General features: G+C 40.2%; 1 protein-coding gene and 1 long non-coding RNA gene across 3 annotated transcripts; both read right to left on the reverse strand.

Annotated features, from left to right (window-relative positions):
- Positions 1–1,530: 1,530 nt before the first annotated feature.
- LOC148997661 (coiled-coil domain-containing protein 106-like) lies at positions 1,531–3,794 on the reverse strand. Its single transcript, XM_089123331.1, has 3 exons — positions 3,353–3,794; positions 2,998–3,195; positions 1,531–2,088 (listed from the first exon to the last, which is right to left on the reverse strand). The coding sequence occupies exons 1-3, from the start codon at positions 3,426–3,428 to the stop codon at positions 1,775–1,777; spliced, it is 588 nt and encodes a 195-aa protein (XP_088979457.1). The 5' UTR covers positions 3,429–3,794; the 3' UTR covers positions 1,531–1,774.
- A 2,646-nt stretch (positions 3,795–6,440) lies between these two features.
- Positions 6,441–9,805, reverse strand: LOC120475884 (uncharacterized). Of its 2 annotated transcripts, XR_016147479.1 has the most exons (7): positions 9,610–9,805; positions 9,151–9,314; positions 8,942–9,046; positions 7,823–7,877; positions 7,446–7,625; positions 7,239–7,365; positions 6,441–7,121 (listed from the first exon to the last, which is right to left on the reverse strand). It is a non-coding gene; the product is annotated as an uncharacterized LOC120475884 (long non-coding RNA). The 2 variants fall into 2 exon arrangements; XR_016147478.1 differs by lacking the exon at positions 7,446–7,625.
- Positions 9,806–23,512: the final 13,707 nt, after the last annotated feature.

Here is a 23,512-nt window from a genome sequence, read left to right on the forward strand (position 1 = left end):
AAAACCAAACCTCTGTACAACACTGTATTAACAGCGTACTTACATGGTAACTGCTCAGGAAGTGTCTACTTAATATAAAGTGTAAAACGGTCATAACTTAACGAGTAATATACAAAACCCAAACCTCTGTACAGCACTGTATTAACTGTGTACTTGCATGGTAACTCCTTAGGAACTGTACACTTAATATAGAGTGTAAAACTATCTTAACTTACTGTGTATAATAAAAAAACAGAAACCTCTGTACAACACTGTATTAACAGTGTACTTACATGGTAACTCCGCAGGAACTGTCTACTTAATATAAAGTGTAAAATGGTCATAACTTAACGAGTAATATACAAAACCCAAATCTCTGTACAGCACTGTATTAACTGTGTACTTACATGGTAACTCCTCAGGAACGGTCTACTTAATATAAAGTGTAAAACGGTCATAACTTACTGTGTATAATAAAAACAATTTAAAAAAAAAAACATGTACAACACTGTATAAACAGTGTACTTACATGGTAACTCCTCAGTAACTCTTCACTTGATACAATGTGTTAAACTGTCATAACTTACTGTGTATAATAATAAAAAAAACTCTGTACAACACTGTATTAACAGTGTACTTACATGGTAATTCCTCAGGAACTGTCTACCTAATGTAAAGTGTAAAATGGCTATAACATTACAAGTAATATACAAAACCCAAACCTCTGTACAACACTGTATTAACTGTGTACTTGCATGGTAACTCCGCAGGAACTGTCTACTTAATATAAAGTGTAAAACGGCCATAATTTACTGTGTATAATAAAAAAAAACCCGAACCTCTGTACAACACTGTATTAACTGTGTACTTACATGGTAACTCCTTAGGAACTGTACACTTAATATAAAGTGTAAAACTATCATAACTTACTGTGTATAATAAAAAAAACAGAAACCTCTGTACAACACTGTATTAACAGTGTACTTACATGGTAATTCCTCAGGAACTATACACTTAAGGTAAAGTGTAAAACAGCCATAACTTACTGTGTATTATACAATGTCCAAACCTCTGCACAACACTGTATTAACAGTGTACTTACATGGTAATTCCTCAGGAACTGTCTACCTAATATAAAGTGTAAAATGGCTATAACATTACAAGTAATATACAAAACCCAAACCTCTGTGCAACACTGTATTAACAGTGTACTTACATGGTAACTCCTTTAGGAAGTCTGCACTTGATGTGTTAAACTGTCATAACTTACTGTGTACAATAAAAACCAAAACCTTTGTACAACATTGTATTAACAGTGTACTTAAATGTTAACACTGCAGAAACTGTCCATTTAATATGAAGTCCAATTGTTAGGGTCATTGTTGTGTACCATCAGTGTCGTTACATGATTTCAAAGGAACTTCCGAATTATGAAATGTTACATGTTAATTCCATTGGAATTGTCCACTTGAATGTATTTTAATAGTTTTTTTGGGAAAAATGTCCAAGTATTAAACCTTGATTACTTCTCAGTAAAAAAAAAATATAGATGACTGCCAAAAAAAAAAGAAAAAAAAAGAAGAGAAAAACAATGTAATAAAGCTGAATAATGTTTATTTAACACATTATAGAACAGTTTACCAGATTTTCAAGTAAAACTTCAGTGTACCTGCAGCTGGGTTAACACTAGAACAGCATTGTATACAATGACCAAAATTGTCAAATCAAACTCAAGTTACCATTTCAGAGCAGCTATAAGGAACATTGCACAGGGCTCCGGACTAACTTTGTCTTTCTATCTGAGCTTGTATGTTATTGGCAGCAGTTTACGCTCTTTTTTTGCATTTTCTATGGTAGACTTGAGGTCTGCTGTCATTGACTGCAGGCACCGCTTTGCAAAGTCGCAGAGTTTCTCATCCTTTAATCTGAACTTTGGGATGCTTCGGTAAAACTCTGGATCAACAAGCTGTATTTCAGCCACAACAGCTGTTAATGCCAGTGTATTTCGATCAACCCCAACTTTGGTGCATGCCTTACTGATACTCCCTTCTTTCTTGAAGGCGTGAAAAACTTTATTGTACCGCTTCAGTACATCTTCTGGGGTTGTTGCTGTAAAAAGATTAAAGCTTCCTTTATTAAGACAAACCAAAACCAAAAAACAAGACTTGCATCAAACTGATCAATTTCCAGGTAAAATCATATTATTGTAAAACAAACATAATATATACAGTATATTGGTGGTCTTGAACTGCTAGCATTTTTTTTTTTTTTACAATTAGTTTCCTATCTTAAATATCACGTTTGCATTTCTCAGACATTTTATAAATATGTGATGCGATCTGGGAAAACCCACCACACTGTGAAATTTGACATATTGCAGGTTTTGAGACCATATTAAAGCTGGGATCAAGCCCTTTCCAAATCTGTTATTACTTCTTTTATCGTTTGTCTGTAACAAAAGTTATGGTTATCTGAAGTCGGCTGATCGCTATGATTTTCAGAAACGGAAGAAAAAAACAGGTAATTAAACCTGGATAAAACCTGGTTAACACTGGATAAAATAAATAAAAACTTGCAGGCTGTTGTAGTTCACCCAGGACTGGATTTTATTCTGTTTTGTGGTTTATTTTGATAGGCGAACTGTCGTTGTAGTGTTAAGAGAAGGAGAGCTAAACGGGAGATATTGTCTTTTGCACCTCAGCTCCGCCTGCGTGTTCTTAAAGAGAAACACAGTCTTTTCAGCTGAACATTATATATTGCTATTTTTCTGCACTAAACTAGTGAATTTTCCCAAGATATATTCAGAGATGATAAACAAGATGTTATAGAATAATAATTCAATATAAAAACCCAACATTCAATCTATATTTAGACCTTACTGAAAACGTACCAGCGCGACATCCAACAGGTTTTCCCAGATGTAGTCATAGAGACTGATAACCAATATTTGCCATGTGTTACAAGGAGTAAATGCACATCAACAGAAAGATGATTAACAAAAACAGAATATGCACTTACCACGTGAGCTGTGCTTGGTATTTGACCTGGTGGAGCTCTTGGTCTTCTTTTTATGACCTCTTTTCTTCTTCCGAGGAATGTCGCTATCAGATGACTCTGAAGAGGAGCAAGAACTCAGGGACTCCTCATCAGTGCCACTGGTGCTGCATTCAGTGCTCGAGTCCAAGATTTTCTTAACTTTCTTTTTTGCCCCTCTGTCTAAGAACACAAAATCACATTTAGTTAGATAAAAAGTCAAACATGTTAGATAAGCAGTTCAGGATTGATGTGGAAGTTTGAAAATTATACTTGTTCAGTAATTACTAAATTCTTAAATAAAATAGTCAATAGAGCAAAACAGATATATGTTTCGTACTTGAGAGTTTTAGGACAGTTTGACGGAGAAAATCTCGTTCCTTTTCAAGTGCCTTTATTGTCTGGGCCATGAACATCAGCTTGTCTTTTTCTCCCAAGGAGGAAGACTCCTCATGTCCTCCTTAAAAACAATATAATATCAACACCAGGATTTTTTATAAACAAGTAATAGAAGATCAGTGGTATCCATATTTTTCATATGCCAAAACAGTACAAAACGTTCATATGCCCAAACAAATGTTTCTTTTTGTTCAAATGTTTTAAACATGATGTACCTGTCACTGAACAGAAGAGAAAGACAACGGAGTGATATATAAACAGGTTTATTTACAATGCAGGGGAATCTGAAGCAGTAAACTAGAATGGCAGGTGGAAATGTAATGCAGTGAGGTATGGCTGGATTTATTTTATTATAAGAACATCATTCAAAATTATTTTGATACTTGCAGGTGAGATGGGACGGAGAAGACAGAGGAGGATCTGATGAGTGGCTGAAGACAGATATCAGTAGATCTGATAGCTAGTAATTAGCAGGTTAGGAGTCAGGGTGAGTGTATCTAGTGCTGGGCAGTATAGCAGTTTATACCGAAAACCGGTGTATAATTTTGTTATGATATTAAAGTGTGTATGTCAGGTTAAATTTGTAATTATGATTAACACAAAATAGTTAGGGGAAAAACACGTTTGTCAAGTTGGTGTATTGTTTTGTATGTTTTTCGATACCTAAAGGCAGAATATAAGATGAAAAAGTTCGTTATTTTCAGTACTCACTTAAAACTGCTCCTCCCCCCAATCGAATCACTGATGTCATAAGAGGGAGACGTCTCCCCAGGTCGCTGAGAGTGAGTCAGTGAGCTGTGTTGGTAATTGTACGAATGATAAAGCGAGAGACTTATTTGATTAGGACATTTATTTATTTAGTTATTTAAGTTAGGTAGTTAGTTAGGTATATGCAGGAAATAGGTTTGCCAACCGCAATCAAACCCTGAAGAAGAAGAAAAAGAAGAAATGTATGCAGGCGTATTATCACGATGGTGAATTAGTGCGTTTGTACTGGGTGCAAAAACACCGTTAAAACCGGTCACAGAGTCCACTTTTTGATGACAGCCGCGAGACTAGCTCTCAGAATATCAGCACTTCGGCAAACCTGACTGTGGCGAGGGGGCGTGAGTCTGTAGCGGCTGCGGGAGAGAAAGGACGGAGCCGCACGGTGAGATTAGTAGATCAAGTGCAGATGATGAACACCTGTGTTTGATTGCAGTAATTTTCCGTGGAGAGACCGTATATAACCGGGGAATGAGAGAGCGAGCGAGAGAGAGTTGGACTGGGACTTCACGCGGCTACTGCAACCGAGACTGAGAAGCAAGTGTTGGATCGCGTGTTTGTTTATGGTGGCGAATCCGCTACTGTGCGCCTCGTTTCTTTTTTGTTTTGTTTTTCTGAATAAACGAGTCCCAGTCACGCCGACCCTGTCTTCTTTCCACATACTGAACCTCTTCACACTGACCTATAGGCTACCGCACATCTCTACCGCGTATCTAACAGTAGTTCCGCATTAATTAATTTGCACGCGAGTTTTATTTATTTCAACCCTGTATTCTCCGTGTAAATTCATGCACTGAACCGTGACGGCCGTACGTTTCGGTTCAATACGAATACATGTACCGTTCCACCTCTTAAGTTATTGCCTATAGTTTACCAAGACACCCGACCAACTCTCCACTGGTTCTCTTCACACCAGATATTTATGTTTCTTCGATAGGAATTATTTAAATTTCTGTTTGGTTCCTCATCTGTCTCACGCCTGGGAGGCTCAAAATTGTAAGGTTGTGGCCCATCGGAGGTTTGAGGGGGATTTTGGATCTCCTCAGACTCAAAACTCTCCATACTTGAATAGAACGTTTTTGTCACATCTCCCTCTTATGACATCACAGGCAGCTCCACTGTGTTTTAAAAATATGTTCTTGACAGAAATGGCTATAAAGCTTAATGTAGGGCAATTACAGTACTAATTTTAATGATAATTACATTTTCACTCATACATCTAAACATTATTTAATATATCTAAAAAAAAATTTTAACCTGACATACACACTTTAAACGTTCTCAGGACGTCGCGGGGGACGTTTGCGGGACGTTCACAGGACGTCGCGGGGGACGTTCGCGGGACGTTCACATGACGTCGCGGGGAACGTTTGCGGGACGTTCAGCAAACATTCGGGGACTTTTCAGACTTCTATAGTGAACTTTATGTTCACTAGAAGTATTTTTAACATATTAACTACCCAAGGAACAAACACACAAGGAATATTAGGAAACAAAATAATTTTATTTTCATTATCAAAAAAGAGCGTGTGTTTGCGTGTCCGGTTGCCAGGTTCAGATGATGGCCAGTTCAACTCTGCGTAGTACCCCAGAGTGCACTCTGGACGATGGGGCGGGGCGACACTTTTGGGCGGAGCGACACGTTAACGTTTATTGGTTTATAATAAAGATGATCTTATTGGTGCAGAGAAGTGTGACGCTATTACAGATTATTGGTGCAGAGAAGTGTGACGCTTCGGGCCGGCTGGGAATGCGGAAGAACACAACAGACGAATAAACTTGTTGATTTGGCGGACATTAATACGATTCCACATTATTCCATTGAAGTAGAAATACAAAGAGAATAGAAATAATGGTCTAATTCACAATCACTCCCTCAACAGCTGTAGTAAGTTAGATGGTCCGTTACCTCTGTATTACTCACTGTTTTTTTGTAAGTTAATGACATCTCGCTCTCTATCTATAGATAGATAGCGAGAGAGAGAGAGAGAGAGAGAGAGAGCAAACTATAGCGGACATGTCAACAGTCTCACCTGCTAGTAACCACGAGTTTCCGTAATCCTACGAACATTTTTTTTTAAACTACATTTACGGCTGTTAAACTTCACTGATCATAGCTCCAAAAAGCCATGGTAATCACAAATTAACTATGGTAATTAATTATAGTATTTGTGCGTTTACATAAATGTAATTAATAATGGTTGTACTATAATAAACCTATAAGGGAGTTTCTATACATGCTCTTAAGAACACAACAAAACAAAGACTTTGTCACTTTTTCTTTATTATAGACTCCAAACTGCACTTATACATCAGCAGAATGTAATTTATGCAAACCTTAAAGAACCAAGGTACTTTACCATATGCACAATTAGTGAAACCTATGTTTTTGCCATAGCTTTTCAATAGAACACTATACAGGTGAAACTCGAAAAATTTTAATATCGTGCAAAAGTTATAATTTTGATGAACATCAAATTCAAAATCTCACAAAATCAGAATATTACAAAAATGTAAGCCCTCTGAAAATTATATATAATCATGCCATATGCATATAGTTATTTATACTAAATATATTAGTTTCACTTTTTAATTTGAATTACTGAACATGAACTTTTGCACAATATTCTAATTTTTCAAGTTTGACCTTTAAGTTTACCTTTTAGTTGCATCAATTACTACATCAAAACCAGTTCATCTCTCAATTCCCATCTACAAGTTTTGAGTTTTACAGAAATTCATTTCCTGCAGCAAAAAAACAGTCCTGCGAGCAAAATCCTGTACAAAGATCTTCGCAGTAAAAGCCCAGCAGTTCCCCTAGTCTTCCTCTTCCCCTGTACCCTGGTGGATAGGACTTAAAAAAAGCTCCAAGCATTCCCTGAAGCTGTAGATCCGGCGAAACTCATCACAGTAGTCCGGAGAATTTTTTTTCCAGTTGACCACACCTTAAAATGTAAAGACAAAATACAGAAAAGATATAAGTGTGGAGATTCAAGTTTAAATGTCACATACCACACATTTCAATCCAAGAAATGTACATTGAACAGAAAAAAACATCTTACAGTCTAGCCAGGCAAAATGTGCTGCTTTCTGGAAAATTTCATTTGTGACCACATCCCTAAACCATCTGCATACCAGTGAAAGCGTCAAATATGCAGAATCACCAGTTGCTATTATTTCATGGGGAAGCTGTTGAAACAAAAAACATTGTTATTTATACTTGTATATAAATGTTGTTGAAAAAAATATAAACCTTGGTTCAGACAAACCTGATATATTGTTGTCAAAACTGCATGCTCTGAATAAAATAATAAATAAAGAGATACATATTCTCTTATAACGATAATATTAAAATAATATCGCTCCAACACACATTAGCCGCTTTCCCCACTGTCGGGCCAGTGTGAGCCAGGGCTTTCAAGGGTCGGGCGGTGTTAATAGCCTTGGACCTGTATCACCGAGCACAATATCACACTGTGTTTCCACCGTTAGGAGAGAAGCTCTGCAGCGCTTCACTAAAGCCCTCCCTTAACATGCCTGTCTTGAACAATGACAAATAACTCCATTGTTTCACCAACAAATGGAAGTTTTACCAGAACACTATTCAAAGAAATTGCTTAATGAATGTATGTGCACAATAAATTACCTGAATCTCTCTGTCTGAATCTCCCCGAAGACATTGCCTTTTGTAAGGTTGAGTGCTAAGAAAAACAAATGACAAGAGGTAGGCATGTATATTGGTAGATGTAGTACATAAACTAATGTTTAATGTAGGAACATGCAAACAGCTACATGCATTTGCAGAGTGAAGTTGTCCAGTATGAGAGCACACCACCACCTCCTGATCAGGGGCATGTCATCCTGAATTTTTTTAAATAATAATAATAAACAATTATGCATGTCTGTTTATTTAACGTGAAATATGTAATGAGGTAATGACATACCTCTGAAAAATCAAATCGGAGCCCCAAAGCCATGTACAGAGTGCACTGTTACAATTCACAAAGTGCAAGAAAATGAGCAGGGTATAACTTACAATAATTAACTACAATAACAATTAAAATTTAACCTACCATCAGTATGGAACAACATGTTTAAAGTTCAGTCTTTACTACTGCACTTTAATGTGACTAATGTTTTAAGATCACTATGCATACTAACTTTTATACAGTATATTATATTAGGGTTGCAGCAGTATGACAGTTTCATGCTTAAAAGAGTTATATCTCACACATTTGATTATTTACAGTACTGTACTATTGCTCTATATCAAATCTTAAATCCCGAGATCAATTTTTTAGCCTATGCTATTTTCAGTAGTTGCCCAACTAAACACTATTTATTGCATCCTTTCCATCCACAGTTTACGGATGTAAACTGTGATGAGCTTTGTATCTAGTCAAAAATAAAGCAAAAAGTCTCAAATTATGTTACTTTTATCACACAATTCAAACAGTAAATGCAGTTTTGAAAATCAAGGCTATGCGGTGTGACAGCAGAGGTGGGCAGAATATCCAAAAGCTGTACTAAAGTAAAAGGACTTATAGAAATAATTAAGTAATAATATTTATTGTTATTGGAGTAGGAGTAAAAAATTATGCAATGGCAAAATATTTTTAAAAATATAATATATTTAAAAATGACTCACATTTGATTGAGCAGGACCATATACCATTAAACCACGATAATTTCTGAAACTGCTTTTGTACTGTGAAAATCTCATACCACTGCAACCCTAAGAGGTACAAGTTTACAAGTCTGTTACCTGTAGAACTCTTGACATTTCCACACTTAAGTTCAGATTCAGGTGTAACTGCTGGCTTGTTCCTATTATCCATTTGGTTTTTGGTCTCCGTGTTTGGAAGAGATCCTTATAAAGCAATAAAGATATTACCAGATAGAACAGATTACTCTACATGGAGAGGATTATGCCAAACAAATATGTGATACTCTGTTTTTGTCAAGAAGTCAAACCTCTGTTTGAAGAAGCGGAAGTTGTCGATGTGGGATCTTGTTATTTTGCTGTATGACAAAACATCTCCACTTTCAATGCAGGGCTCTCTCTAATGCAGGATTCAGCTCCAAACCTCTGTGCTACCGAGCTGCAGGTGCTTGCTCGTGCTGTACGCTCAGACCCACTACACAATCAACAATTATTCATAAAAAAAATGAGAAATTATTAATTCATTCAAACTTTAACAATAAAGTAATTTATTGCTCTCGATTTAAAACAAACATAATTAACATAAATAAACATAGCTTTAAAAAAAAAAACTAAACATATTGCTATTGTATAACAGAGCTCTCAAAGTTCTTCAAGATTCTTTATTCATGACATCCTTTCAGAAGGAAACTATTCCAGATTTGATTCACGAACATCATGGTACATTTTTAAATATGTTTATATAAAACTACACAACCATTTTTACTCACCATTTGGAATCGCAATCAACGTGGAGTGTCGTTCGTTCGTTAATGCTGCCACCGTTGCCTTTTATCGCAAACTGCCCCCTAGGGGGTCGGAGGAAAATGGCAAAGGCGGGAACAGGAAAATAGGGGCGGGGCGACACGTGTCGCTCCACCCAAAAGTGTCGCCCCACCCCATCGTCCAGAGTGCACTCTGGGGTTACTCAACTCTGCTACTGAGCAGGGCAGCATGGAACGATCTAGGAACACAACAAACCATTTGTCACATAGCCAACAGTTATCTTGTTGCTGCTGAAATCACATAATTTTTCTTTTTATCAATATTTATGAACCATTAGCTAGTTCAGCCGTGTAAGTGACGTCATTGATTAACAGTAATAAAACGTAACGTTTTTAAATACATACGTTTTTAGCTCACTTCCAAGCAAAATATTTAGGCTACAAAAATATCAAAACCTCTAATCAACACATAAAATGTGATTAAAAGCCCAAACATTCATAAACAAAAGCTCAAGCTATAACGTTAGCCTTACGTTAACTCTGTAGCTAGCTAAACGGTTAGTGATGCTAATGGATTTATTCGAAGACACTAACCCATTTCTATAAAGTAACGTTAAATAATAAACAGAAGCGTGCCAGTTAAAATTAAGAGAAGTGTCAAGAACAGTCGTGTGTATTATTTGTGTGATTTTACAGACTAAACTCACATGAAAGCAGTGAAAACAGGGAGAGTCGGAGTTTGCTGTCTGCACTGGTGACCCTCCGTTTCCATGGCAACTCAACTTCACGCGCATGCCCGTTAAAACGCATCAAGTCATTTACAAACATAAATTAGAATTATAACCTACTTGAATAAAAATATCATTATTAAAGCATGAATCTAAAACTTATTTTAAAGCTATGACCCGTTCCTAGGATTATCACTCCGGGACAATGGCACTTTTCAGATTTTTTTATTATTGTTTTTGCGAACACTCAAGCATATCTCATTTGAACATGTGCTAAAAATGCTAATAGGCAGTATTTTTATACCACCAACACTTCTTGTTTTTATGGTTTTGCACCTTAATGTCAAAGTGCACGTCCTCAAAATGTCCCCCGGCGAACGTTATAAACCGGACCAAATGCGGACGTCCTCCGAACGTCCCCCAGCGAACGTTATAAACCGGACCAAATGCGGACGTCCTCGGAACGTCCCCCGGCGAACGTTATGAACCGGACCAAATGCGGACGTCCTCGGAATGTCCCCCAGCGAACGTTATACCGGACCAAATGCGGACGTCCTCGGAATGTCCTCCAGCGAACGTTACCGGACCAAATGCGGACGTCCTCGGAATGTCCTCCAGCGAACGTTATGTACCGGACCAAATGCGGACGTCCTCGGAATGTCCCCCAGCGAACGTTACCGGACCAAATGCGGACGTCCTCGGAACGTCCCCCAGCGAACGTTATAAACCGGACCAAATGCGGACGTCCTCCAAACGTCCCCCAGCGAACGTTATGAACCGGACCAGATCCGGACCTAATTAGACGTTCGCAACGTCCGGAGGACGTCCCCTGTTTGCTGGGTTAGTACGTTGAACTACTGTAAATACTGGTTGTGTTGCAAATAGATTTAAAATATGAGAAAGTAACAATAAGAACAAAATCAAACAAATGTTTACGGGAAATTGTTACTGTAAATAGATGGGTTAGGGTTAGGAACGCTGTTAAACACTGTTAAGTGGAAATAACAGATGAATAAAGTTACAAATAATTGTCTTTTTGTTGTTTATTTCTTTGCAGTGTGTCTGTGTTACTGTAGATTTGAGTTAAATACAGACATTTTAGAACAGCAAACACAGTGAGTACACAAGCCTGGGGTGAGTTTAACGGCGCCGACCTGAACTTTACTCTGTATTATAAAATAAATGAACAAGATACAGAAAATTGAATAGTAACACATTAAAGTGCAGGTCTCAAGCTTTCAATAGATGTGTAAAACATGTCTGTAGCATAAACACTGACTGAGATGCATTCATTTTAATAAAATAATCAAAGTTGAAAACTGGGAAACTGCTCCCAGATTTTCACCACGGCAAAGAGGTCCGCTAACCTGATGAGGTCTCATTCCCTCTATGAACATGATAAAGCCAGATAAGTGTTGGATTATGAAAGGACACATACTCAGCTTTATTTTGAAGCAAAACACATGGCACCATCTCATGAATTGGCTGAATAAAAGACATTTTGGTGTGAAATTACAGGCGGAAGATGACATTGACAGCACAGTTGGAGCCGGTCTCTTACCCTCTCTGACCAAAAAACAGCATAATTAGTGTTAGCACTAATAAGTGTAGTACTCACTGATTAATTTGATGCAAAAATCAGAAAGAAAGCTTGAGATTTGAGTTAAATACAGACATTTTAGAACAGCAGACACAGTGAGGACACACTGTATTTTGTTTGCACACTTTATTAACTTGAAACTGTTTTCACAAGAAAAACACACTCATCACATGGTCAAACACACGTCACACAGTATTAACTATATAAAAGAATTTATATACACTGCAGGTTGGTTGCATATTTTATTAACAAATATCCCCGACTAAGCAAGCCAAAAGGCGACAGTGACAAGGAACCAAAACTCCATCAGATTGGATGGAGAAAAAATCCTTGGGAGAACCCAGGCTCAGTCGGGGCCAGTTCTTCTCTGGCTTACATTCATATTGTTTTAATAGAAGCTTTACAGTAAGTGTATATAAGGAAAGTACATGGAAAAAAATACATTTAGATAATCATGTAATATTATGGGCATAACATATCGCCGGCGTTGAGTCGTCTCTTCACAGGCGTTGGTCTTCTCATCACAGGCGTTGGTCTTCTCATCACAGGCGTTGGTCTTCTCATCACAGGCGTTGGGGCATCTGAAGTCTCCAGAGGCTGGATACAAACTGGAGCTGACGAACCCCTATTTTCTCGGGACAAACGTCCCGAGATAACAGCAGAAAGGCAGAGGGGAAATAATTAGCATAGCTGCTGTTCATAATATTAATGCATTTGATCTGATTCAGCAGTAGTATAAAAGGTGAGCAATATGTGAATGATTGGTTAAAGAGATACGTAACTTTATGGAAATGGTTCTCCCGTTCTGGCTCGCTCTCAGCATCCCTCAAGGAGCTCTGAGGAGCCGTCGATGGAAGGAGACACTGTCCTGGGATGCCCGGGTAGAGTGCGTGGCACCCTATTCAAAATCCTGCTGTGGTAAGCCAAAAAAACAAAACAAAAAAAAAACAACAGGTTATTTTACGAATGTACAGTGAGCTTACAATAAGTACTTTACTCTACTTACACTACAGTCTGTCTGGGTTGTCAGTTCACAATGAGGCTCCATTTAAATTTGTCACACATGGTCTGTGAGAGGCAAGCAGACGTCCGGCAAAATCACAGTCTGAAAAAATAGAGTCTGTCCGGGTTGTCAGAGATCCAACCACTCCAGCTCCAGGACGTAGATCAAACTCAATTATTTCATTGGTCACACTGAGGCTCCATTTACATGAAACTACAATGTTTAGACGCTATTGAGGCTCCTTTTACATGAACATCAAATCCATACGCAAGCTCCCAATTTTGTCCAAACATTGATAGTCCATACGCAAGCTCCCAATTTTGTCTAGACATCTATAGTTCATTCGTGAGCTCACAGTTGACAAATAAAACATTGATAGTTCATACACAGTTCCCAGTGTCATAAAATTTAACACAAATGGTCTGTGAGAGTCCAGCAAAATCTAGTCCTTAAAACAGGAATCAAAAGTCCAGCCACTCCAGCCTGATGAAGGCCTTCTCAACCATCCAGCCAGTCCAGGTGTAGGCCCTCTCCACTGAAGGACTTCCTTTTGACCCCGTAGTCGAACCGTAGTTCATCGCCCACACTGATGTCCTTCAGTGCCCTGAAGAGGATGACGCCCTTGTCCTCCCCATTCACACGTAACCTGCAGTGAAAGGGCTTCAGGTTGGGCGCTTTTGTGGAGTGGTTTATCCTCCTCCCAACGGTGTCTTTGCCAGGGTGGCACTCGCACGGAAAGGTCTGGGCGTCGACGCAGAGATCTCTCTTTCCGGCTTTAAAGAAGAACATGTACCCGGCCTCGTCATGCTGTGCCTGCACCATCGCCCTCCCTTGAGCAGCTGGGATGACCTTGCCGTGGCAGTCGCAAACAATGTCGTTCTTTGAAAAAGTCTGAGTTGCCACGACTCCTAAAAGAATGAGAACACATTACATTTTTTAATTAATGATCAAACATTATGTCACAGGTTGGGATGGCCCCCCCCCTGTTGCAGACCACCCCTATGAGCGTACCACCTCGAGGAGTTACCCAGAAACACCACGACCACAAACAAGGTATCAAATGTAAAAGGATTTTATTGAATTAAAATTTCGTAAACTAAAACTGGATGTTTCTTCTTCTTGGCTGCTAGGGGTAAGTATAGAGTGGATGCTGATCTGGAATTCACACAACAGTTCCTCTTCAGACAGCCAGGGGTAAGTATAGAGCAGATGCTGTTCTGGAATTCACACGGCAGTTCCTCTTCAGACAGCCAGGGGTAAGTATAGAACAGATGCTGTTCTGGAATTCACGCAGCAGTTCCTCTTCAGACAGCCAGGGGTAAGTATAGAGCAGATGCTGTTCTGGAATTCACGCGGCAGTTCCTCTTCAGACAGCCAAGGGTAAGTATAGAGCAGATGCTGTTCTGGAATTCACGCAGCAATTCCTCTTCGGACAGCCAGGGGTAAGTATAGAGCAGATGCTGTTCTGGAATTCACACGGCAGTTCCTCTTCGGACAGCCAGGGGTAAGTATAGAGCAGATGCTGTTCTGGAATTCACACGGCAGTTCCTCTTCAGACAGCCAGGGGTAAGTATAGAGCAGATGCTGTTCTGGAATTCACACGGCAGTTCCTCTTCAGACAGCCAGGGGTAAGTATAGAGCAGATGCTGTTCTGGAATTCACACGGCAGTTCCTCTTCAGACAGCCAGGGGTTAGTATAGAGCAGATGCTGTTCTGATTTAGGACAGGGAAGTCAAACAGCAATGCATAAACATTTCACAAGTCGTCTTCAAGTCAATCGTATGTACGTACTCACAGCAGGTGGCTGACTTCAGCATGAAAGACTCGGTGGGCAGATTCAGGCTTTCAATATGAAAGACTCAATGGACAGGTACTGGTGCTTATCAGTGATGCGCGGGTTGATCCGAAATGACCGGGTGCCTGCGGTCACCCACGGCTACCCGCAGTTACGGGTCATCTAAAAATGTTTTTAATGATATTCGGGTCGCGGTCGGTCGGGTCGTTTGAAAAAAGATGCCAATTAAACATTTGTATTAATATAGTACTAGACACAACTTTTGATAAAAATATACAGCCCTACACATTATTGGCTTAATAACTGGCACGAAGATTACACACAAGCTCAGTCTAAACAGTTCCCGGATCTATACTGGTGATTCGAGAACTGTTGTCCCTGTGCGTTCGGTAGTACGCAGTATCTATGAGCAGTATCAGCTGCTCGTGCTCATCACTTCTCTCAACAGGGGCACCAACATGTCTCGGTTCAGTGAACTGTTGGAGTTACTGGAGTAAAATATAATTCAGGATATTGATTTATTTCGATTCGGAGGGACTATCAGGCATGTCTAAAAGTGAGTAACTTTAGTAACTTCTGGATCAGCACTGACGCAAGACGCAAACTGTTTCGAACGATTCAGTTCGATTTAGTGTACTGGTTCAACCGGTTCACTAAAAAGAACCGGTTCAAAAGAACGATTCGTTCACGAACCGGCCATGTCTACGATGATCACTACAGTCTGGAGAGAGATGGAGGCGGCAAGAGAAAAGGTGAAGACTGGGGAGTGGAAGCTCCGCAAATACACAAATAGAAAGAGTAAAAGTGTGGGAGACATTTGCTGAAATAATGAAAGATGATGACCTAAGTGCTGGCTTTGCCTTTGTTATATGTAGGCGTACGTCTTCTTGCGATGCCGTGTTGTTACACGTCTATGGCCCAATAACGCTCCGATGAGCATTTACTACTGTAGTGAAGTTTTTTATTCTTCCACGCAACAGACCAGGAGACTCTTGAGGTATCTTACACGCAGAAGTTCTTTATTGCGTAGCTGTAGTCATCTCAAAGATAGTCTAAGATAGTCTAACTAAGGGAAAACATTCCCTTACAATTTATACATTTAGAGGGGAGGAGTTTACATTGAGGGGGGGAGAAACTGAAACAAAGCATGCAAATGAATTAGGAACACACCCTACTCTGAGGCCATTACCAATCCGATTGAATCAGCATAACTTTTCAAATGCTGATGGTGGCAGGAACTCTGGTTCCAAAGAGCCATCCCAGAGCCATTAAAGACAAAAGGTGGAAGTCTCCCTTATAGCTAATCCAATCAAAAAACAGGACTATCAGGAAAGGAGACTCTCGCTGGAGACTTTATCAGTTTTTATACCATTGGAGTGGAAACCTAAATTAAACATTTGACAAATTTGTATTTCTCCAATTCCCCCTTTGGGAGTTCTAAATAACTCCCACACTATATACAAATTTAAACAATTAAAAGTTCACTCTTGTAACTTTTGCTAGTTACAGGCACATACTCATGTTCTGTGTCTGCTTTTTCTGTAATTACATGCTGACACAGAAAACAAACATGCAATTAGGGTCCGTGAAGTTCTTACGGATAATAGTCTTTACTGGTTGGAACGGTGATTTTCTCGTGAGAGGTGTAATTCATTTTTTGGATGAAACACTTGATACTGTGGACACATAGATTGTACGCTAATAAGAGAAACAACAGCAGAATTGCTATTTCCTTCATCCACATCCACGGTTTACCAATCAAGTTTCCGAACCATGTCGAATTGTCTTCAGTCATCTTCTTTAATCCAGTTGAGAGATCAAGAATGTCTTGTTGGATTTTGGTCAAGTTTTCTGTGGGGTCCATTAACCCGGTGCAGCACTCAGGACCGATGATGGTACAGGCTCCTCCTTGTGATGCTAGAATGTAATCCAAGGCCACTCTGTTCTGTAAGATCATTATCTTGTGTGAAGCGAGAGTGTTTGTGATGTTACCCAGTGCTAATGCTGTATCATTGGCCAATTTTTGTACAGAATTCGATAAGCTTCTGACTTGATCCAAGGCCTGCATGACACCATAAGACGGTATTAATGCTCCAAGAGTTCTTGACCACCATGTTTGTGCACAAGTGAGTCCAGGAATGCACCCATCTTCTTGGTTTGTGGTGGGAGCTGAATTTTGTAGCTGTGGGGAGCTTGAGGTGGAATGTGTATTCTCTCTGATAGCTGGTAGAACATAAACCAGCGTGCACCTTCCGTTGAACTGGCTGGGGAGGATGCTGTAAACAGAAGTTCCACATAACCAAAAAGTGTCAGGTGGTGGAGGGATCCTACACAACTGATTTACGGCAAAAATTTTTGGTAGGGATGGGTTCCTGTAGAGACAACTTTTTAAGTCATTTTCCTGTTTCTCCTCGGTTGTTAGAACATACACATGGGATTCTTCTTCTCCTCTTTCAATCACAAATCTGCAGCGTTCACGAGGAATTTCACCCAGTGGAGTCGATGCTGGAGCATAATTTTCCATGCACCAGTAGAACATCATTGGCAGAAGTACATCTGTCATGATGGGAGTAGCTGAAGTTAGGTTGCAGGATGGTAGTCCTGGAATGCAACATGAAGAAACTGGAGGAAGTGTTATGTTGTGGCATGTGTCCTTGTTGTATAATCCACTGCTATGATGATCGAATAAGGTGCACGTGTCACATTTGGAGATAGGATGCGCCACCCATGGGATTCCTGCTCCTACTGAAGGTGCGTGTGGCATGCACACGTTCTTTCCCGCAAACAAGGCGTTTCTTGACATATTCATGAGTTCTAGGAATATGTTGTTTCTGACGTCCACACTCTGTGTGATGTCCAGGATGGTTAGTAGTACGACAATCTTGATCATGTTGGATGACTGAAGGTTCCGTAAGTCTTTTCTCTGCGTTGTGTATTTTTCTTCTTCTTTTCTTTGATGCTAGTTGGCCCGGCAGTGGGTCTCGTTGTTTTTCTGGAAGTGGTGTCTTCCTACACAGGTGAAGGGTCGGTGTGTATGGGTCTCGGGATAGCCATCAAGTGGTATCTGCACAGAGGAAAAAGAAAACAAGAGAGCAGTATTTCTTCAAAGACAAGGGTTGTATCCTGCTGAGTAAACACTGAGTCTGCTATTGTTCCCTCTTTCCCTATTCCTTAATTCTTGACACCTAAAGAAAACAGTGAGGTGAGGATGGATTAAATGGATGGGGAAGGCCTATGAGGGAATCTTCGCCCAAGGGGTGACCCCCGACGCATATGGCATTTCGGTTCTTCCCTTGGGTTCCTCACTGGTTCGTGTCCTTTTTATGTCCCTGTCAGTGGGCAGAACTTTGCAGAACACTTTGCAATGTGACAGAACACTTTTCATTGTGATACATGATACCAAGTTTCTTTTCTTCCTTGACACAATACTGCCCGATCAACATCCCTTGATGGGGCACATGCCACTTAGGCTCTAATGGCTTGACCTGTCCTGTGACATGTGTACTTTGATCTGCATAACCCAATTATGAGTTATTTCTCCTTCATCCTCTAACAAAACATCAGTCGTTGTAGACATCATACGTGAGAATGGGTGAGGATAGTTAAATCACTTTCCCCAATGGGAAAAGGTGACAAAATTGACTTTTGCTTCATTCATTATTGCTACACTGCATGTGGGCCTTTACAGTCTGACCTAACACTATTATTGATGAAAGGCCTGTGCTGTAGAATACCATTTAAGGCTGTGAGTTTACTTAAAGCAGTCCCCCAAAGGAAAAGCTGAGACAGTCACTTTCCTTTTGTTCCGTTAAACAAACATAAGTCTTTTATCTCTGTTGTAAGTTACTGGGGAAATTAAGCACTCACAGTCCAAATGGTTAACACGGCAACAAGCTGCCCCACCCGTTTAAAGACGTGGGGAATGGCGGCTTCAGAGTAGCAAGCAAACTGAGAAGTTGGGCAAAAAGGTTGACTTCGTTAAATTTCTTTCTGCTTTTTCTACACTCTCTGCTCCAATGTCCCGGCTGACCACAGTAATAACACCTGCCCTCTCTCTTAGGACATTTACGTTTCTGTGGGTTTTCTGTGCTGACCTTAAAAGAGGCTGCTGCAATTTGTACTCTTGCCTTAACATCACAATCTCTTTCCCAAGCAGTTAACCTGTCCAGGTTACTTCTAAGAGTTCTGTGAGACCAAGTCAGATCCAAAAATGGCAAAGCTCTTCTGTAGTCAGCTATAAGGCCATCTGACCAGATGCGGACCAGTGGTCCTTTGTCATTGAGTACACTTTCAGAATCATCCACTATTCCACTGTACGTTACAGCTGACTGACAAAACCTCTCAGTATATTCATTCACAGTTTCTTCTTTCTTTTGTACACAGTTAGTAATTCTAGACCAATCTATCTTGGGTCCTAGGATATTCTTTAGGATTTTCAGAACACCTTCTCTCAATTCATCTTTTCTGGCATGTTGCAGTTCAGAAGTAACAGCAGACTCAAAACTGTTGAATTCAGATTCAGTTAGAATTTGAGACATTAACTGTGTGATTTCTGTTAACGACATGTCGTAGAGACGCATTTTGCTGACCAATGCTCTTCTAAATTCAGTGAACTGTGTGCGTGCTGGCGGTAAACTCTGTGACAATCTCTCTATGTCTCTAGGTCCAAGCGTTGTAGCAACAGTTTGGATTTGAACAACAGAAGCACTGGAAGGAACACTTTCTGACTGTTCAATTCCCTGCTGTCTTTTTCTAGCAGCACACACCTTCACTGAATTTACATGCTTATCTGTTACTGATGGGATGTCTACATCTCTTTCAAACAATGCTTGTAAGTCAGGAAAAGTTTCATCTGACTGTTGGTCTTCAGTGTTACATTTGGCTGAGGCCTGGTTATGGCCCACCTTTGTCTTGAAACAGGACAATTGAGTCTGCAATTGTTTGTTCTGTTCATTTAACTTAGCAATACACCTAGCTTGCTCTTGTGCAATGGATAAACTGTATTCTTTGTAACAACAGATAATAGCTTTCACATTGTTCTTGCGAATACTTGCTCCTAGCACTTTTTTACACTCATCTATAGACCATACTTTTTCTGGGTGAATGCCAAATTTCTTTGTCAAATTCAATCTGACTGACGGAGTCACTATGGAGTCCATGTGCTCTCCTAACAATGACTTAAATTCACTATCTGACCACAATGGAGTGGCAAGGCCACTTTTCTCAGTTGTAGGAACCAACCTAGCATTCGTCACAACCATTTTGTGAGTTTCTTTGTTATCACACAAAACAACTAACTTTCTCTGATCAACAGAGGCTACACTTGTTTACACAGATCGACTGTTGTAAACCTTCTTTGACAGAGCAAAGGAAATCCACAATATTACTAGCACTTTATGCTAATACTTCCCTGTTTGTACAGAGGTTCAAACTTTCATCTCTAAAATACATTTTTTAGAGGGTAACACCACAAAACAACAAACAAACAACACAAACTATTAGCATGTTGCGCTAATCTTCCCTGAAAGAAAATGGAAAGGATCTTTCACCTTCCAAAATTTTTAGAGGATACGACCACAATAACTAGCACAAAAATGCTAATCCTTCCCTGCGAACAGAGGTTATCACCAATATTAACACGTAATGTTAATCTTCCCTAAGTTTAGAGGATATCTTCTCTAGCAACGTAGAGGCACTATTCCGTTGAACAAAACTTCCCTGACTCATTCAGAGGATATCTTACAACTTCCCTGACTTATTCAGAGGATCCCAAAATATTAACATTTAATGTCAATCTTCCCTGCCTGACAACAGAGGATATCTATCATCTTTAAAAGACCACTTTTAAAGGATAACTTTAGTTAATCAAACACTACAGCTGCCTGATAACTCTTTCTCTGACGGCGCAGAGGCACAACTTTGGTACTGGTCTGGTTCTTTGAATAGAGTGAAACTCACCGAATCGTTGCTTGTATGAAAAGATTCAGTCTGGAACTCAGTCAGAAAAGTTCTTTTTGTTCTTGTTCTGGAACTCAGTTCACTTTGTTGATCTTGTTCTGGAACTCAGGTAAGATTTCTCTGTTGAAATCTTTTGTTGCAGTTCTTGATTCAGGTAAGATTTCTCTATCCGGGTCACGGCACCATCTGTAGTGAAGTTTTTTATTCTTCCACGCAACAGACCAGGAGACTCTTGAGGTATCTTACACGCAGAAGTTCTTTATTGCGTAGCTGTAGTCATCTCAAAGATAGTCTAAGATAGTCTAACTAAGGGAAAACATTCCCTTACAATTTATACATTTAGAGGGGAGGAGTTTACATTGAGGGGGGGGAGAAACTGAAACAAAGCATGCAAATGAATTAGGAACACACCCTACTCTGAGGCCATTACCAATCCGATTGAATCAGCATAACTTTTCAAATGCTGATGGTGGCAGGAACTCTGGTTCCAAAGAGCCATCCCAGAGCCATTAAAGACAAAAGGTGGAAGTCTCCCTTATAGCTAATCCAATCAAAAAACAGGACTATCAGGAAAGGAGACTCTCGCTGGAGACTTTATCAGTTTTTATACCATTGGAGTGGAAACCTAAATTAAACATTTGACAAATTTGTATTTCTCCACTACTTTTAAAACATGCGGTCAGGAAGCAGGTCGGGTACAATATTTTTTTTACTTTTTTTGCGGTCCGAGTTGCGGGCGGGTAGTTGAAAACATCGGTCGGTTGCGAATTGTTTATACATTGACCCGCGCATCACTGGTGCTTATTTAGGACAGGGAAGTCAAACAGCAGTGCATAAACATTTCACAAGTCATCTTCAAGTCAATAGTATGTACGTACTCACAGCAGGAGGCTGACTTCAGCATGAAAGACTCGGTGGGCAGATTCAGGCTTTCAATATGAGAGACTCAATGGACAGGCGCTGGTTCTTATTTAGGACCGGGAAGTCAAACAGCAGTGCATAAACATCTCACGACTCCTCTTCACACTGGATAGACCGGAGGCACACTCCTGCACAGTGGATACTCAACGCACACAGTAAGGGGTTAATTCTGGAATAGGACGGCTGGGGGCACGAACAGACACAACAATCCTCACCCCAGTGCAAACATCAATCACTTCAAATAATCATATGTGATCAGTCCACACTAGTCACTTCACACTAGGCACTGCAACTCACACCACTCGCAGTGAATAAGATCTCCACTCTTGATCCCGGCCAGCTCCCTCCTCTTGTGCCGATGGAATAGCGTGTCCACACTGTATGGAGAGTATACTACGCACACACCACTGCCATAAAAAGGTTACCACAATATCAAACAGAAGACCTCAATAGGCAACCTCAGAATGCACAAAGATCCAGGGCAAATTCACTGGTCGTTTATATACGGTGTGAGACCGGAGTCAGATAATGAGGATCTCCAATGGCACTTTACTGTTACTGCTGTCTCTCCTTCTCCATCCAGGTTGAACTGCTGTTTTCAGGCTCCTTCCCTGCCGTGGATTTCTCTGTCCCCTGCCGCTTGCCCTCTTCACTCGAACATCCGCTTTTATGATCCCCCTCGTGAACGCGATGATTCAATCTCCGCCCATCTCACAGCTGCCGCTCGTTTCTCCTCTCCTTTGGTTCGTGATAAAAAAACCACGCTGAAGAAACTCCTTGACCATGATGACCCGAGAGCGGTGATCAGGCAGGAGCGCACAGATCTGGTTGTAGTTCCAGGTCCTGTTCATCCGAACCCACTCTCTGCTCGAAGCCTTGGCTTTCTGGACCTCGGCCGCTTTCTCCTCGGGCGTGCGTTTCTTCATGCAGACTCTGGACAGGTGAACAGCAAGGTTTTCCTGGGGTTTGTGGCACTGCAAGCAGTGGACAACGGTACGATCAGCGGACCTTAAATACAAAATTACATGATATAGAATCAATTATTTAAACTATGATCTGAAGAATGAGACATAAGTAAAAAAAAAAAGAAATAAAATACTCTTAAATATACAGCAAAACAGGGCATTGTCCTATTAACATTGAAATGGAGCTCAACAGAAAATACACAAAAACACAAACATTACCTCTTCTCAGCTTGTCCTTCCATTTCAGCAAAATCCAATTCAGATTGTCTCAGCAGATCAGCAGAGTAGATAGAATCCAGGTGTCCTCAGCAGAATCCAGGAGTCCTCAGCAGATCAGCACAGAATGCTTCCCAGATAAACCTCCTGAGTGTCTCAAACCAGCCAATCAGATCGCAGTATTATACAATGGGTGTCTGCCTCTGCGCAGACCTGATAATGGGCCATCATGAGATAGCTGAGCCATCAGTGAGCCATCAGTGAGCCATCAATGAGCCATCAGTTTTACTGCCTGAGCTTGTGAAATGAAACTGATTAGTTCTAATGGTTTTTAAATGGGCAATCATATTTACTGCCAGGGATACTTAAGTGTTTGTTGGCTTAAGAGATGGAATTAATTTAAGTCCTGAGGGAAATAATATTTTCCCCTCTCTGACCAGCAATAAGCAGAAACAAATTCGTACAGCCATTTTTAGTGCAGTCACTGTAAAGCTCAGAGGCCTAATTCGAGGCCTGTTTGACCCCTGCTCTCTCGGGCCGGGAACAACATGAAACAGCCTGATATTATTATTTAATATAAAACTAATCTAGGGGTATGTGTGCTTTCATACCCCAACACTTATTTGGCTTTACCATGTTCATGAATGAGAGGTCGTCAGGTTAGCTGACCTCTTTGCCGTGGTGAAAATCTGGCAGCACTTTACCAGTTTTCAACTTGGATTA

The sequence above is a fragment of the Pimephales promelas genome, chromosome 2, assembly GCF_988280905.1.
Source record: "Pimephales promelas chromosome 2, fPimPro1.hap1.1, whole genome shotgun sequence".
NCBI lineage: Eukaryota > Metazoa > Chordata > Actinopteri > Cypriniformes > Leuciscidae > Pimephales > Pimephales promelas.

Bases quoted from the DNA above. Each gene is read 5' to 3' on its own strand.
- LOC148997661 (XM_089123331.1), bottom strand. From the start codon at position 3,428: ATGTTCATGGCCCAGACAATAAAGGCACTTGAAAAGGAACGAGATTTT. The intron at 3,196-3,352 runs GTACGAAACATA...TTGTGTTCTTAG, and splicing joins AACTGTCCTAAAACTCTCAA to ACAGAGGGGCAAAAAAGAAA. The intron at 2,089-2,997 runs GTAAGTGCATAT...ATCTTTTTACAG, and splicing joins TACCAAGCACAGCTCACGTG to CAACAACCCCAGAAGATGTA.